The sequence below is a fragment of the Carcharhinus amblyrhynchos genome, chromosome 5 (genome assembly GCF_965287045.1).
Source record: "Carcharhinus amblyrhynchos chromosome 5, sCarAmb.v2.hapA, whole genome shotgun sequence".
Classification (NCBI taxonomy): domain Eukaryota; kingdom Metazoa; phylum Chordata; class Chondrichthyes; order Carcharhiniformes; family Carcharhinidae; genus Carcharhinus; species Carcharhinus amblyrhynchos.
In genome coordinates, this window is record NC_137328.1 from 89,016,589 (window position 1) to 89,035,559 (window position 18,971).

The 18,971-nt window shown below is 39.8% G+C and overlaps 1 protein-coding gene across 8 annotated transcripts in view; it reads left to right on the forward strand.

The window, feature by feature from the left end:
• The window catches only part of mef2cb (myocyte enhancer factor 2cb), a 238,311-nt gene that overhangs the window by 204,094 nt on the left and 15,246 nt on the right, over positions 1-18,971 (forward strand). For all 8 annotated transcript variants that reach the window (XM_080189151.1, XM_080189155.1, XM_080189147.1 and 5 more), the window contains 2 exons: positions 11,464-11,633; positions 17,834-17,963. In XM_080189151.1, coding sequence (XP_080045277.1) covers positions 11,464-11,633; positions 17,834-17,963 — 300 coding nt within the window. The remainder of the gene's footprint in view (positions 1-11,463; positions 11,634-17,833; positions 17,964-18,971) is intronic.

The window sequence follows — 18,971 nt, forward strand, 5'->3', positions numbered from 1 at the left end:
AAATTGATCTGAACACTTATGTTTTATGTGGAAGGTTAGACAGCCAGGCAGGAGACCCAATGCTGCAGTTAGTTCAAGATTATGTCATGTATTGTGACAGTAAAGCTTGAGCGTTTTTAACATATTTAATTTGTTTTCTTGGTTTTAGTTAATTTACTTCCATTGATTTTGTTTTGTAATATATTTAAAGAGAAAAATAATTTGGCAAGTTTAAATGGTCTCAGTAAATTTCTCTTGGGCGATGAGAACAGTGGTGAGATTTGGGTTGTGGAATTTGGATGAAAGCATTATAAAACTGATTTGGCCTGAAGGTTTACAGCATCATGTAAACAAGTCTTTCAAGTAGCAGATTGCCAATTAATGATACATGGAATTCCTCAGTAATTGACTGCAGGCTATTTCTCAATAAAGCTGTAATAATGAGTTCGCATTAGTTGATTTCAATGAGCACAGGTTAGTGGGGCAGGCTGGCAGATGGGGGTTGGTGCTACAGTTAGTGGGAGGAATTAAGGGTAAACTTTGACCAAAACTTTTCTGTTTCTGATCCTTGCTGGAAATGTGTACTGGATAAATACAGGATTGATCTTGGGTATGATGTCCCAGTGGTGAGTACCCTGCTCATGCTTGCTGTTCAGTCTGAAACTAGCTATTTATGCTGATGTGAAGACTATCACTGCTTTTGAGGGAAGATGGGTAAAGTGAAGAAGCAGAGGGGAAAAAGAAACAGAAATCTAGTATTAATGTCAGTTTACTTTTAAGGACAGGGAACGGTCAGTGCTACACATATATTGCTCTTTCTTAAATAGACTAAAAACTGAATAAAAGCCTGAATTTCAATGAAGTAATATGATGTTGAGAAACTTTACGGTTTCATTCTCTTGATTACTTATATAATTTGAATTCTGCAATTAGGTGACACCTTACAAATCTGAAATTTATTTAATTTCTCTCTTTTCCTCTTTTTTCCCCACTGTTCACATGCATCAGCACTGGAAAAAGAAATGTTTTCTTTATAAATCTATACACTTTTTACCAGGGAAGGAGAAATTATAAAATAATTTTCATTAGTTTAGCAGATTAGGCAATAAAATGACTCGTCATTGCTTTTTCTTAATTGCAATATCAGCTGTGCAATATCTATAGACAGACAATTAATAAATTACTCATGACATTAATATTCTGGGGATTACCATTTACCAGAAATTGAACTGAACCAACCATATAAATATTGTGGCTACAAGAACAGGTTATAAGCTGGGAATTCTGAGGTGATTACCTCACCTTCTGACACCCCAAAACCTGTCCACCAAGGCAAAGGCTGGAATTCTCCGGCCATTCATGCGGGCGGGATTCTCTGGTCCCACTGGTGGTGCATCTCCTGTCATGGGTTTTCCAATGGCATGGAGTAGCTTAAGTCAGAATTCCCATTGACAGCAACAGGAACAGGGCATCCTGCCACCAGTCAACTGTGTGCTGCCTCCCACTGCTGAGAAAAACATTGCAAGGAGGCCAGAAAATCTCACCCAAAGTCAGGAGTGTGATGGAATATGCTCCACTTGACACCATCCAGAACAAAGCAGCCCCCATTATTGACATCCTATCCATCAAACTAAACGCTGAACCCCTCCACCATTGTCCCACAGTGTTAACTGTGAATTCTTTATACAAGATACTCTGCAGCAACTCGTTAAGTCTCCTTCGATAGCATCTTCCAAACCCATGACCTAGAAGGACAAAGACAGGAGATTCATGGGAACACAATGAACACCAAGTTCCCCTCCAAGCCATGCACCACCCTGACTTGGAACTATACTGCCCTTCCTTCACTGGTACTGGATCAAAATCCTGGAACTCATTTTCTAACAGCACTGTGTACATTTACACCACGTGGACTGCAGTAGTTCAAGAAGTCAGCTTATTACTACCTTCCTAAGGACAATTAAGGATTGACAACAAATGCTGACCTTGCCCATGTCTCATGAAAGAATTTTAAAAATGATATCAAGTTATGTGAGTGGCTGACTACATTAAATCTCTCGGGTATGTTTCAGCATGGTGGCATAGTGGTTAGCACTGCTGATCACAGTGCCAGGGACCCAGGTTTGATTCTGGCTTGTGTCACTAACTGGAGTTTGCGCATTCTCCCTGCGTATACACGGATTTCCTCCAAGTGCTCCGGTTTCTCGCACAGTCTGAAAGACGTGCTAGTTGCATGCATTCGCCATGCTAAATTCCCCGTCAGTGTGTCCGAACAGGCGCTGGACAGTGGCAACCAAAGGATTTTCACTTTGACTGCATTGTAGTGTTAATGTAAGCCCACTTGTGACACTGATAAATAATTTAAACAGCCGTGGGCTTTTCTTATTGTTTCCAAATGGTTGTGGTGAGCCTGTTGTAACATATCAGGTCCTTGCAAAGAATTTCAATCTGCAAGTCCAGATTAGTTGAAGTCTGGTCAGGTATTCTGCACACAGTCATGGCCCACAGGAAAATCAGCCCAAGTTTATTTTCATTAGTGAAAGGAAGATAGATTCTCCCCACAAATGCTGCCTAACTTGCTGAGTATTTTTCAACATCTTTTGTTTATATTTGACAAAGAACTTTCTCCAATTTTTCAAAATTGATCTTGCAAGTAATTTATCCAACTTGGGAGTGTGAACTATAGAACACCTATTAGTAAGGTAATGATCTATGTAAACCAGGAGGGCTTACATCTGAAATGACAGACCTCAGTTCTTAACCCTGTCTGCATTTTAACACCAGGCAGACTTTCACCTTTTTCTTTATAGTTGTTTGATAGTTTAAGTCTTGATTATTGCTGAAGTCATGCTGTCAAAGGTTTTCATCTTGCATTCATCAGGACATATGCAAAAATGCCAAATTTCAAAGGGAGCAACCATTTATACTGCATAAGGAAACGATTGGCAAGTCTGTTTTAATTGGCCAAGGCATTGCCATAGAGAATGGATCAGGCAACAAATTCCTCTAGCCTTCTGTTTAATTTTTAAGAAGTGCAGTGCCTGGGCCTGTTCCTTTTGTCTGTAGGTCCCTGTGTACGAATGTATGTATCATCTTGGAAGTATAAGTGGACCACTTAACAAACCTGACTGTTCATTTTAAATTCGTTGTTAATGTAATTCTTAGCGCACTCAGAATTGTTCCACAAGTGTTGCCCAATCCCAGATTCATAATTAACTTTAATATTATTTTGAGGTTTGCAAGCATGGGCTGAGTGTGTATGGTCAGTACTCTGTCAGTACTTTGCCAATTGCAAACAACCGAAGGGACGTGATCCATCATTTTGACTTGATGGCAGCAACCTGTTATTGTGGGGAAAACAATTGTTCTGTCCACAACACAAGTGAGCAGTGTGGTGTATGCAAGGTACTTGGGCAATATGTCCCATTGACTGGCTGATTGTATCAAAGAGTGCATACCTACATATGCAGGGCATATTGACTGCACATATGCAGCAATTAAAGAACCCCTAGATCAGCCAGGGTGTTCCTGAACTGCAAGAGTTTCCATTCCATCAATGTATAGGTATAGGTATGTGTAAGATTCCCAGCTGCTGCCATGATGCGTTTGTGCTACAGCTGAGAGAAAACTTTGTTGCAGTTCAGAGGAGCACTGAAAGGCCAAGGCTAGGTTATTATTATTGACCCTTCATTTATGGAGTGTCCCTTTAAATACTGGGCCTCATATTAAATCATGCAGGTCTCCATCACAACTGCTGATGCTAATTGGCTCGGTAACCTGGAAATCAGTTGAAGTGGCTTTATGAAAATGCCAATATTTCTGGATTTCCCCACATGCTATTGCCACCCACCCTCACCCCAGCACAGCTTCAATATTCCAACTGAGGCCTAACCAATAATAATAAAGGTTTTGCTTAACCTCCTTGTTTTTGGACTCCACACCTCTGTTTATAATGTTAAATATTCCATATGCATTTTTGAATAGCCTTATCAACTTGCTTAGCCCCCTTCAAAGACTTGTGTTCATGAACCCCCACCCCTCCATGTCTCGGTTTCTACACCCTCTTTTTGTACCAACATTTTCATTGTTCTTCGATTATTTTTGATGTTTTTGATTTCTCTCTTATTACATAGTTTCCTGCAATACACCAATGTGGAGGCATTAATTTTTAAAAAAATACACTCCAGGGCCTCTGTTGCTACCAAACTTGATATCTAGAAAATACACAAGATGAACATAGCATGAGTTTCCCTCTTGTTACTTCCTTCCAAACCGTAAGGATGTGTCTGGACTCCTCTTGTCACCTCCCTGTAGTGGAACTTGCAAGCTCAGAAACTCACTGTGTGAGGAATCGTGACTCCAAACCCACATCCTACCACTCTGGCACAGGAAGATTTATGCAAATTAAAAGCATGTGGATTCTGCTACAGTCAGTTCTCTGTGACTGAACACAACTTATTTAGTGGTTTGTTTTTCAGACTATTACACATTCCCAAAAGTGTTTATTAAAACAAACTGTTCATTGTTTTATTGATGCCATTTTCCCAACCCAAACCAAGTTAATGCAGTGAAACACAAGGAACCTTTACGAGCATATCAAAGCTGTTGGATATTTATGTTATATTAACCCATTATTTGCAAATCGCACCTATGAATACTGTTGTTTCTGCCACTTTGTTTGCAATGATGCTTGCATCTTATACTTAACCATGTTAAAACATCTGAAACCACTCCACATAATGAATCATTCCTCAGACTTTACTATAAAGGCATATATGTGTAATACAGCCCATGTTCAAGAAGCATGACTGATACAGGGTTAATGGACATTCATTCAGAAAAAGCAATAACTTACAGCATTATAATCTTTATTTTGTTTTGTGGTAACCATTAATGGTAGCAAAAACATTAACAAGGAAAACCTTTGAACGTTGGTTGTTTTGTGATTGTTAAGACTTATATTTACTCAACTGAGTTCTTCAAATAATCATTTCTGACTGAATTCATGAGAAATGCATATTTTCCTGCACATCAGCCACAAATTTGTAAAGGCCGCACCCTATATTCCTTGCCTAATATTTTAGGTAGAAAATCCATTTAATAACCATAATCTTCAAGTACACTAATTTATATTTAAGTGAAATTCATGCTTATAATTTAGGGCATTTATAAACATAAATACTGTATTTTAGTTTTGATTAAAATCACCACTCTATACTTTTCCGAAACTACATTTTAATTAGTAGCCATCTGTACTATATACAGTGACTAACATCTGTGATCTCCGTGAATCTAAAAGTCTAAGAGCATGAGGCAGTTGTTAAAGCTCAAAGTATTAGATCCCTCCTTGGCCAGCTCCCATTGCTCATCTACGTCCTCGGTGATACCATCAAGTTTCCACGCACATTTTGAGGACTCCCAGCTCTACCTCACCCAGAGCTCTCTTGATCCTTCTGTTCTTTCCAAATTGTAAACTGCTTGCTTGATGCCAGTACTGGAATGAATAGAAATCCCCTTCAACTAAAAATATTGGGAAGACCAAAACTATTGTCTTTGGTTCCTAAACTCTGTTCCCTAACCACTGATTCTATCTCTCGCTCTAGCAACTGTCTGAGGCTGAACCAGACTCTTTGCAAACTTGACATTATGTTTGAACCTGAGGTAAGTTGCTGACCACATATCCGTGCCATTACTAAGACTGCTTATTTCCAGCTCAATGACATCACTTGACTCAGGCTGCTTCAGCTCATCCGCTGCTGAACCCTTCATTAATGTTCTAGTTACCTCTATACTTGACAGTTCCAACACACTCCTAATCATCTTCTCATTTTCTACCCTCCAGAAATTTGAAGTCATCCAAAATTATGCAGCTCGGGTCCTAATTCACATCAAATCCCATTAACTCATCACCCTTGTGGATTTACATTGATTCTCATTTAATCCCCTAAATTTTAAAATATTCATCTTTGTTTCAAAGCCCATCCATGGCCTTGTCCCACTAACTTCTAATCTCCTCCAGCCCACAATGCCTGAGATATCTGTGCTCCTCCAATTCTGACCTCTCAAGCACCCCTAATGTTAATTGTTCTGAAATTGGCAGTTGTGCCTTCAGCTGCTAAGGCCCTAAACTCTGTAATTCTCACCTTAAAATTCTCTAACTCTCTAACCTCCTTTCCAGACATCCCTTAAAACTTACCTATCTGCTGTAGTATCTCCTTGTGTGGCTTGGTCATGCATTTTGTTTATTAACAATCCAGTGGTGTGCCTTGTGATGTTTAACTCCTTTAAAGACGCTCCATAAATAAACAATGTTGTTTTAGATATTAAGGATGATTCTCCAGCCCCAGTAGGCCAGGGACATGAGTGGGCTGTGCCCTAGCATTGCCCATGAGTGCCACCCTGAGAACCAGGGTTGCATTAGCAAGGGGCAGAATATGAAAGGGGTCCCTGAAGGGGGCAGGGCTTGAAGGGTAATCCTGAAGAGGTGTAGGACCTTAGGTGATCCTGTTATAGGGTATTGTTCATTTGGGGAGGTGGGGGGCGCCCGATGCCCTAATGCCGATGAGGATGCTGGCTGGGTTAACCTATGGCTATGTGATTTGAGGAGGAGGGGAGCTCGGGGGGAGAGGTGAACTGGACATTTAGTAAGGGAGGTGGTTGCTCCTCTGGGGCCAAAGGTTGGGGGTGTTCTCCATGTCTGTTGGGAGTCGCAATAGCGTGGGGGAGGGGGCAGTTGGTGAGACCTTCAAGCTAACTCTGAGATCTTTGATCTTGCAACAGCTTCTGAAATTTTCTATAGCTTTGCATCATGTTTGATACAGAACTCATCTAAGATTTTGTCATGTTTCTATTTTACTCATAATGAAACTTATCTTGTGCCCTTGATTCATTTGATTCTCTCCAGAATTTCTCCTCTTTTCTTTTCCAAATGTGTTAATTCCATGGTATCGTTCTGCAGATTCTAGTTTCCCTCCCTGCTTCAGCCACTTGGCATCATCAGTTATTAGTGCCACTTGGTACTTTGGGAAGCTATTCAATCAGGTATCACAGCCAAGCATCATCTTGTAACCCGATGGACACAGTCACTCCCAAATATGCACTTCTGGGTGGCACAGTAGCACAGTGGCTAGCACTGCTGCTTCACAGCTCCAGGGACCTGGATTTGATTCCTGGATTGGGTCACTGTCCGTGTGAAGTTTGCACATTCTCCCTGTGTCTGCGTGGGTTTCCTCTGGTTGCTCCAGTTTCCTCCCACAGTCCAAAGATGTGCAGGTTAGGTTAATTGGCCATGCTAAATTAGCCCTTAGTGTCCCGGGTTGTGTAGGTTAGAGGGATTAGTTGGTAATATATGGGGATAGGGCCTGGGTGGGATTGTGGTCGGTGCAGACTCTATGGGCCAAATGGCCTCTTTCTGCACTGTAGGGTTTCTATAATTTCTATGATCCAGTGCAGATTGCTGGATAGTGAGAACTTCAGCTTATTATATTTTCTCTTTTCCCTTCACTGATCTGCGAACATTAAAGTCACTTGTAGAACCATACCATTGAGATTGACTAGATAACAAGCAAAGTCCAGGTATCAAAACCAATGACCTTACTGGTCTTTTTAGCTCCATTTTCAATCGAATATACTCTCTGAGCGCTTGAGAAAACTTGATTCATAATATATATCTGGTGCATTCTGCCTGTGGAAACTGTTGGTTACTAAATGCCTCAGATTTTAGCCAATCGATGGCATTGTTTGGACCAAATCGAGTCACCAGAGTGGTATTGCTGATGAATGAAATCACATTGAGGTTCATGCTTAATAGTTTCCTGATTTCATATCAGGACTTCTGCATTTGCAGCTTGTGTAGAAACCACACTTCTCTGCAAAGTCTTGAAGCTAAATCAATTGTTGTGAACTTGCTGCAATACAATCAATTCTAACAAATAAATAAAACCATGTGGTGTACAATATTCAATACAATGCCATTAATAAGTCACAAATTTGAGATTAAAATAATAGTTTAGCAATAAACTTTCTTTTTATGAAGTATTTTCATTAACATCTTTTAGAAAATGCAATTTTGTGGCTTTAAGAGCTAAATTTACATTAAAAACATGTGCTTCTCATCTTCCTGTAATTGTCCGGAAGTATGTCTAATTTAGATATATAATTTTTTGTCCTTTATAGTGGGTAAACAATTCTAGTACCGCGCTCATGGATGCGTTACAGATTGTAATTTTCATGATCCACCATAATTTTAAACTAGCTGAGGAGGAAAGTTTTAATCTGTACATTAAAAGCTTTTGGAAACCTCTCTGCTTCTCGATCTAACCAAGTTATTCTGTTTCATGGATTATCTTGAGGAGGAGCACCAGGCCTCAATGTAGGCCCCAACCCTCTGAGTAAGAAGGATGCGGTTTGCATAGTTGGTTATATGCAAAAAAAAACTTGGTAAACGACCACATGCACTTATTTTTTCATTTATTTTCTTTAATTTTCTGAAGGGTTTCTACGTAACGCATTCACAATCCACAACTATGTGTTCTGAGTTCCCTTTATGAATGTTGTTATGCCAAGAAGGCCAAAGAATCTTGAATTTAACTACTGAATGCAGACATGCTCATTTACTTGTGTCTGAAGTTCAAATGGAAAGTATTCCTGAAAATGCAGGATTTGTGTACAAGTTGGTGCCTTTAATGTTGGACAGTACTTATTCAGGCGCTGTGTTGCAAATTTCATGTTGACATAAATGTACTCCTCCTGCTGCCACAAAATGGGTATCTCAAATCCCATGGACTTTACAGTAGCTGCACCATAGAGCTGACACTTCACTAATTTAAAATGCACCATGTATCCTGATTGGAGCTCGGAACATACCTTAAACAAAAATGTGTAGAGCTGTACTATGCTTGAATAGAGCAGCAATGAACCTGTAGAGTAGTAATTGTGCCAATAATCTTCAATTGTATGATTATGAAACACAAATGCCTGACTCATCATGGAACCCGGGAGGTTCTTCAGAAATACCTCAATTTCAGCATGTCATACTCCTATAACTTTGAATCACAGAGGTTGCAACACAGAAAGAGGCCCATTAAACCATTGCTGGAAGTGCTATCCACTGTCGACTTTATCATATTGCTCTACACCTTTCTCTGCTTCAAATATTTATGTATTTTCATTTTTAAAAATGTCTGTCAGAATCACTCCCTGCACCAAAGCATTCTATGTTCTGCAGTGCTCAGCATAAAGATGGTTTTGTTCCGAATCTGCCTCTTCATCTTTGTGACAATTTGAAGTTGAATCCCTGACCAGACAAAATAATCTTTCTCCATGTATGTTTATTAGCAATTTATTCTGAACTTAAGTAAAAACTATTGCAACAGAAGTTTTTCCAAATACACAGATTTGATAGAGTTTGAACACCCACTATCAAAGCTCTTTATAATTCTAATAAGTCTGTTACATCTCCTCTCAGTCTTGTCTACTTCAGTGGAAATAATCCCAATTTCTTAACTGTCTCCACTTACCAACAGTTTTCTATTACAGGCATCATCCTAGGGAATTTGCAACACATTGCTTTCTCTGTCTTTTAGATTCTTTCTATAATTGGGACTTGGAATTGCACACATACACCGTTTAATCATTGCCTAGTACAAATTTATCATTACATTCTTGCTTTTGTTCTTTATGTCTCTCTCCATGAAACCCAAATTTATTGGTCTTTTTGTGGCTTTGTCTGCATTGGCACTTCCAGTGAATTCTTCATTTGAGGCCAACAGTCTTTATGTTCATTCACCCCTTCAGCTTATTTTCATTGAGTGCATACTCGCACATGATTTTTATTCCCCTCCCATCATATTCACAATGAATTATATCTGCTGCTTGTTTATTTCTTTTTTTCTTCCATTGGACATAAGTGCCATTGGCAAGTCCAACAGTTCTTGCCTATCTCTAATTGTCCTTGAATTGAGTGGCTTGCTAGGTCATTTCAGAAGGCAGTTCAGAGTCAACCACATTACTCTGGGTCTGGAGACACATGTAGGGCAGACTGGGTGAGGATGGTAGATTCCCTTCACTGAGGGTTGTTGTAAACCAGATGGGTTTTATGACAAACAACAATGATTTCATGGTCGCCATTAGTGAGACTAGCTTTCAAAAGGAGAATGTATTAATTAAATTTAAATTGCAGCAACTGCTCTGGTTCAGTCCTATGGTGGGATTTGAACCTGTGCTCCAGAGCATTGGCCTCTGGACTATTAGTCCAGTGACATTAGCTAAACTTCGCCATCTTCTCCCTCTCCCCCTCCCCCTCCAAATGCTTGACTATTTGCTTTTGTTTTTGAAGTCATTTAAACTTTGTCTGAGTGTTCTTTTAAAATGTATTAGTGGACAGTCAAACTCTACCAAATTTGTGTATTTGGAAAAACTGCTGTTGCAATAGTTTTTAAGTTCACAGTAAGTTGCTAATAAACATACCACTGCTACAGTAGATAATTTGAAATGGTCATCCTGTCTGAACTAATTGCTACTGTTTTGGCTTACAACAAATAACTACAATGTCAATTGTATTTGAATCTCTTGGAAGTTTTACTTTTTGTGCTGGAGGGTGCAATGATGAAGCAAATGTTTTCACACTTTTAGATTTACTTATCATATCAACCCAGTTGATCAAGTGAAGATGATATCACTTCCTTTCAGAGAATCGGCTTTAAATTCGTAAAGAATTCATATCAACTTTGTTTTATTTCCATTGTGTTTTGCTTGAATGCGAGTTCTGATGTCCTCATCAGAGGCTACTAGCTTTTAAAGGGCATAATATCCGAGAAGGTGGCGAGGTAACTAATTACCTCGGGAAATATAATCATTAATGTGCCAGTGTTTCCATTTCAACCATGACTACTAATTCAGTTCCTTCATGCACCCGGTTCTAAGTAATACAAATTACCTGCTCTTGATATCATCAGCATTCCTTGTTTAAACAAAATATTCCAAACCATATTGATGCCTTTTGATAACTCTTTTTTTCCTAAATAAAGGGGAATTAAACCTTATAGATGTTCACATCATGGAAACAGGCCCTTCGGCCCAACTTGTTCATGCCACCCTTTTTTTTAAACCCTGAAGCTAATTGGTAGAGACGTTGATTTATTAATCAATTTCTTCAGACAGTTAATAACGTTGATTCTTTTAAAGACTGTCCTGATATTAATTTCAAACCCATTAAATGCTGAGATTCTGATAACAGAAAGTCAATAGCGTTTCATTGGTGCACTTCATTGAAACAGTTTCCTTATATTTCCAAAAGACTAATAGAAATAAAAAATGACAAAATTAGATGTGCATTATTTGTGGCTAGCATTACAGTATTATCATGATATTTCTTTTATTTATTCCCATTAAAGATTAGCCATTGACTATGAATTCTTCATTTGGAATGATTTCTATGTCATATGTTAAATATATGTTATATGTTAAATATCTTTTATTCAACAGGAAATGGGTATGGAAATCCCCGTAATTCGCCAGGTTTGCTGGTCTCGCCTGGCAATTTGAACAAGAACATGCAAACCAAGTCACCACCTCCCATGAATTTGGGGATGAACAATCGGAAACCTGACCTTCGGGTCCTGATCCCGCCAGGTTCAAAGAATATGCCATCAGTGGTGAGCAGGAGTATTTTTCCAGTATCTTCTAAAAGAAAAAGTATATACATGTTATTACACACAATAGAACTCAGAATAAAATTTAGTATTTCTGCTTTATTTCATTAGACTGGGAGATGGTTTTAACTTGTGTTGTGGCTAAGGACAAAACTGATATCACAATGATGCTAATATCCATAACAATTGGTAGCATGAAGATGCATAATAAATCTACTTAATTCTGCAGCACAGAGTAGATTTAAACCTGACTGAATGAATATTTAACTGCTCCTTTTTGGGATGAATGCACAAAAATAGAAATAGCCTAAAGGAGCAGTTTTGAATGGGTGACAATTTAAATTTGCTGTACCGCAAAGTGGTGTTCTGCAGTTACATATGTACAAAACTCCACATAATATGGGTGTTAATCCCCCTTTTTCCACTAAAGAGAAGGGCTGTGCAGGAAATGGCATTCCCACATAAGGAAGACAAATAAAGGGGTCATTCCAGGGATACTGCCTCCCTATGCCTAGTACTGGGCTCCATCCTGACTGGCTGAAACCTAGAAACAAGTTACAGATGAAAGGACCTTAAGAGGGAATAATGCAGAAAGCTAAAAAGAGGACTGTGAATATGTACAACGGATTTTAAAATTTTGAAACGTACATGCAGTCTGCAGTGATTTTGGAGAGGGATTTACACAATGATTGGAGCCCCAGGTGAGTGGAATTCCTATTTACCTTTGTCTTCCCAAAATCAAGCTTCACCATAGGTCAAAACCAAAATACTGCAGATGCTGGAAATCTGAAATAAAATCAGAAAATGCTGGAAATATTCAGCAAGTCAGGTAGCACCTGTGGAGAGAGAAACAGAATTAACATTTCAGCTAACAGTTATCCATTGCTCCTTTTCTATGCTATCAGTCTGAGGATGTTGATTTGTTACAGGTAAGTGAGAGTTCTGCTGATACCTTCAAACCATTTCCAAACAAATAGATAACAGTAACTTAATTTCTTTTTCTTTTTTTTCTGAACCACAGCACTGGCCCACAACCACTGAACCATAGCATTGGCCTATGTTTTCATTTGTACAACGTCCATTATGTTCAGGTTAACATTATTTTGGGATGAAGCAGGGTGGACAGTTGTTTTTAGTACAAACCTGTTTAGGAAATAAGGTGCCTTAGGTTCATTTTTTTTTCCTTAAATTTAATTCCTGGATTATGTATAGTACTCGAGCCTGAGAATTCCACACCTATGTTTTTTGTAAAACTTAACAAGTGTGGTTTAGCAGGGTTGAAACTGGACGGTTGGGATGATTCTCACCTGGTCCATGATGGGATCAGTATTTTGGTAAGTCGTATAACTAGGGTGACAGAGAGAAGTTTAAACTAAATACTTGGGGAGGGGAGGAGGGATCATGTAAGGAAAAATGTGGTAAATTAAAGGGAAATGACAAGTCAATAAAGCAAGGTAGCGATTTGGGTAATAGTAACCAGAATGTGTCAGGAAGGGCCAGAGCTTACAAACTGCACCAGCAGATATGGCCAACGTTTGCAAAAATGTTAGAAGGTCCAAATTAAAGGTATCTGGATGTGCACAGCATTTGCAACAAAAGGGATGAATTGTTCACTCAAATTGAAATAAATGTGCATGATATGATCTCCACTACAGAGACTTTGTTGCAAGTTGACCAAGACTGGGACCGTAACATTCAGGGATTTGACATTTTATTAGGAAAAGGTGGGGTAACTCTGAGAATTAAGAATGACAGTACAGTGATTAGAGATGAACTTGGCTTGAAAGATCAAAATGCAGAAGTAGTTTGCTTAGAGATGAGAAATAGGAAAGGAAAGAGGGCCCTTATGGGAGTAACTTACACGTCCTTTATTAGTAGCTACACTGTAGGACAGAGTATATAGGAAGAAATGTGCAAGAAAGGTCCTGCAATATTCTTGGCTGAGTTTAATATAGAGCAGGAAAGACAGATTGAAAAGGTAGCCTGAAAAATTAGCTCACAGTCTTTCTTAGAGATGGAACAAATGGAGCATACTGTTTTTTGAGGAAAGGAAAGGTGCAGAATGTACTGTTACAGTCATAGCTAGGATGCAGAGAAAGGTCAATTTAATACAAGATAGGTCCATTCAAAAGCTTGACAGCAACAAGGAAGAAGCTATTTTTGAGTTAGTTGGTATGTGACCTCAGACTTTTGTATCTTTTTCCCAACAAGAGAAGATGGAAGAGAGAATGTCCAGGGTTCATGAGGTCCTTAATTGTGCTGGCTGCTTTGCCGAGGCAGTGGGAAATGTAGACAGAGTCAATGGATGGAGGCTGGTTTATGTGTTGGATGAGGCTTTTGTAGACTGCTGCGGTCTTGGGCAGAGCAGGAGCCATACCAAGCTTTAATACAACCAGAAAGAATGCTTTCTGTGGTGCATTTGTAAAAGTTGGTGGGAGTCATAGCTGACATGCCAAATTTCCTTTGTCTTCTAAGAAAGTAGAGGCATTGGTGGCTTTCTCTAACTTTAGTGTCGGCATGGGGGACCAGAACAGGTTGCTGGTGATCTGGACACCTAAAAACTTGAAGCCCTCAACCCTTACTACTTCATCCCTGTTGATGTAGACAGGGGCGTATTCTGCTCTTTGCTTTCTGAAGTCGATGACAATCTCCATTGTTTTGTTGACATTGAGGGAGAGATTATTATCATCGCACCAGTTCACCAGATTCTCTATCTCATTCCTGTACACTGTCTCGTCATTGTTTGAGATCTGACCCACTACAGGTGGTGTCATCAGCAAACTTGAAAATTGATTTGGAGGGGAATGTGGCCATATAGTCAGAAATGTATGGTAGGAGGCTGAGAACACAGCCTTGTGGGGCACCTGTGTTGAGGATGCTCATGGGGGAGGTACTGTTGCCGATCCTTACTGACTGTGGTCTGTGAGTTAGGAAGTTCAGGATCCAGTCGCAGAGCAAGGAGCCGAGGCCCAGGCCACAGTTTTGGAGGTGAGTTTTGTGGGAATAATGGGGTAGAAGGCTGAGCTACAGTCAATAAATACGAGTCTGACAAGATATTTTTGTTACCAAGGTATTCCAATGTTGAGTGCAGGGTCAGGGTGATGGTGTCTCCTGTGGACCTGTGCAGTGGTAGACCAGCTGTAGTGGATCCAGGTAGTCAGGAAGGCTGGAATTGATTCATGCCATGACTAATCTTTAGAAGCACTTCATAATGATGTGAAATTATATGAGAGGAAGCTACCTAGAAATATTTTTTTTAAAAAAGTTTCTACAAATATTTAAAAAGGAAAAGGGTAACTGAAATGAATATTGGCCCTCTAGAACGTGAGTCTTGGAAGCGAATCATGGAAAACAAGGAAAAGGTGGATGCGTTGAACAGGTATTTTGTATCTGTCTTCACCGTGGAGTCTGGATATCCTGGTTCATGAATCACAAAACGTTAGCAGAAACGACAAGTGGTTAGGAAGGAAATGTTGGTGTTTACTGCAAGGGGAATGGAATATAAAACTCGAAGTGTTTTGCGAGAGCTATTCAGGGCCTGGGTGAGATAATCCCTGAAGTGCTGAGTACAGTTTTGGTTTCCTTATTTGAAAAATGATGTAATATCTTTAGAAACAGTTCAGAAAAGGTTCACTCAACTCAATCTTGGTATGAAGGGTTTATTTGCTGCAAATTAGAAAAGCATGTTATTTTGACACAAGTAGTTATATTTGAGTTTAACAAAATTGACTGAATAATAGGAAGCAGTGAGTAATGGTCAGTGGATTATTTTGGGCTGGAGGAAGGTTTGTATTGGACTTCCCTGGGGGTCGGTATTGGGACTCTTGTTTTACTGATACTCGTTAGATCTTGGTGTGCATGGGGACAGTTTCAAAGTTTGCAGATGACACAAAACTTGGAATTATTGTAAACTGTGAAGAGGACAGTATAGAAGTTCAAAAGGACATAGACAAGTTAATGGAGTGGGCAGATAGGAGACAGATGAAGTTCAACACGGAGAAGTGTGAGGTGTTGCATTTTGGTAGGAAGGACATGGAAAGACAGTACAAAATAAGATGTAAAATTCTTAAAGGGGATGCAGGAGCAGAGGAACCTAGCTGTATATGTGCATAGATATTTGAAGGTGGCAGGTCAGCTGGAGAAAACAATTAATAAAGCATTATAGTATTCAGGGCTTTAATAAGAGTCATAGAATACAGGAGCAAAGTGGTTATGCTGAACTTGTACAGGACACTTGTTAGACCTCAGCTTTGTACAGTTCTGGGCATCACACTGTAGGAAGATGTGAACATGTTACAGAGAGGCAAAAGAGGTTTACAAAAATGGTTCCATGGATGAGAAACTCCAGTGATGATTGGAGAGGTTGGGACTGCTCTCCTTAGAGAGAAGAAGGCTAAGAGGAGATTTGATAGAGATATTAAAAACCTTGAGGCAATTGGACAGAATAGATGGGGAGAAACTGTTACAATTTGTAAAACGATCAAGAACCAGAGGGCACAGATTTAAAGTGACTTGCAAAAGAAGCAAATGTGATGCAAGAAGGTTTAGGTTTTGAATGCACTACCTGGAAGTGTGGTGGAGGCAGGTTCAATTGAGGCTTTCAAGAGGGTATGAGATGATTATTTGAATAGAAATACTGTACAAGGGTTTGGGGAAAAGACAAGGAAATGGCACAAAGGCATAATGCTCATTTGAGAGCCAGTATAGATGCAGTGGGCTGAATGGTCTCCCTCTGTGCCATAACAGTTCTGTGATTCTATGATTTTATGAAGAAAGGTTGAAGAGGTTGGATCCATACCATTAGAGTTTAGAAGAATGAGATGCGATTTTACTGAAGCATAAAAGATCCTTGACAGGGTGGATTCTGAGAGACTATTTCCCCTTGTGGGGGACACCATTTAAATAGAAGTTGTCATCCACTTAACATGGAAATGAGAACTTTCTCTCAGTGGATTGTTATTCTGTGGAATTCTCTTCCCCAGGGAGCTTGGAGGGAAGTTCATCAAATGTATCCAAAACTAAGGTAGATCGATTCTTGACAGGCAAGGGGTCCAAAAATACGCATGTTAGGTTGATTGCTAAATTGCCGTGTAGGCCGAAATTTCCCAGCCATTCACTCCAGCAGAATTCTGTAATCCCACTGCAATGAATGGGGATTTGGCTGAGTGCCAAATTCTCCATTTTCGCTTGTAATGGTGGTGGGGCGTAAACAGCTGGAAAATTGGGTGGATTGGCCATGGTAAAAGCGAGGGGGAGTGGGGTGGTGTTGGGTCTGGGCGAGATGGCTCTTTCAGAGAGTTGGTGCGGACTTGATGGTCTGAATGGCCACCTTCTGCATTGTTGAGATTTTATGGTCCTACGAAGTCTAAGGTAATGGTGAGGGAGACAGAAGGCAGGAAACTATAGATTAGTTAGTGTAACATCCATCATGGGGAAGTTGTCTCAAATTATAATGCAATCTGGAAAAGTCGCCAGGGACGTGAAGTTGACTCCATGATCAGTACAGCCATGATGATGTTGAATGGTGGAGAGGCTCAAAGTGTCAAATGGTCTACTCCTGCTCCCAAATTCCATATTGCTATAGTCAGAATAGATCTCTAAATCTGTGCTGTGCTGAACATTATGCATTTGGTAGTCAATTAATTGCTTTGATCTTATTATTCTGGTATGAAGTGAGGACTGACATACACAAACTAAAAAGTGCTGCTTTCATAAGCATGTGACAGCCAGATAAGCTGCTAAACCGAAGGAACACAGCACCACCTACTGGTTGTGTAAAATGTTATGATTTACAACCTTTGGCTCACGATTAAGATATGCTGTCCAATTCTTTGTGAAGAACTATTGAAAATCACCACTATAGTATTCATTTTTAAATAGATATATATGAGCACAATAACAGGACATAATGCACATTTTATCTGTTTTCCATATGGTCTATTTTCCTGCCACAATAACACGATCCTTGCTGGTGACTCGGCTAGTTACTATGGAGATACTGATGTAATTGGTTACCTTGGGAACATCTAGTCTCCTGAAGTGCTGTAAATGATAGGTTTAGAAGAGTTCTTAAAGACCAATTATGTTAAGTGATTTGTTTTATTAAAAATGTCCGGTTTACATCTTAGCTACCTTTGGAAGTATTTTTTTTAAATCAGAGTCCTGAAAGATAATTTAAAAGTCACAATTTTGTTTTTCTATAGAATCAAAGAATAAACAACTCGCAAGCTGCACAGTCATTGGCTACGCCGGTGGTTTCTGTGGCAACCCCTACCTTGCCTGGGCATGGGATGGGAGGATATCCTTCAGCCATTTCCACCACATATGGTACTGGTAGGTAACTTCCATCATTTTGCAGCCATTAGCAAGGTTACATGAAATAGGTCGACTGAGGTTTTCAATATTATTTCATGTTTCTGGAATACTGATAACTGCCGTAACATTGTTCCTGACAGACGTGTTCCATTCTGCTTCCACTTGCCTATTGATACAGGATTTGACTTGCAGCTGGTATCTGACTACTGCAGTGGAGTGCACATATTACTTTATAATCATACAAATAACCGCACTTCCTAGAATTTCTTTGTGTCTGACCTTCATGTTTCTCTCCAAAATAAGACTTTCATAGAATACCTACAGTGCAGAAGGAAGTCATTCAGCCCATCTAGCCTGCTCCAAAAACAATCCCACTTGGGCCCTATCCCTGTAACCCCACTTATTTACCCTGCCAATCCCCCGACACCTAAGGGGCAATTTATTATGGCCAATCAATTTAACCCGCATATCTTTGGACTCTGGGAGGAAACAGGAGCACCCGGAGGAATCCCATGCAGAAATGGGGAGAACGTGCAAACAGTCCCCAAGGCCAAATTGAATCTAGGTCCTGGCGCTGTGAGGTAACAGTGCTAACCACTGTATCACCGACTTTTTTGGAGTTAAATTCTTGCAACAATTTTCAGACACCTAAAAGAAAGAAAATTTGGGCCCAAGATTCTTCATTTCATGATCCCATCGGTTACGTCGGGATCACACCCACAGGTGCCCTTTATTGCTAACTACACTGGAATTTGTGGGAATTGTCCAAGGTCATCCATTTAACACGGGCTTTGGCAGGGACAAGTGCCAATATGCACACATAGAATCACAAAATCCATACAGTGCAGAAGGAGGCCATTTGGCCCATCAAACCTGCACCAACAACAATCTGACCCAGGCCCTGTCCCCGTAATCCCACACATTTACTCTGCTAATCCCCTGATACTAAGGTGCAATTTAGCATGGCCGACCAACTTGACCCGGACATCTTTAGACTGTGGGAGGAAACGCAAGCAGACACAGGAC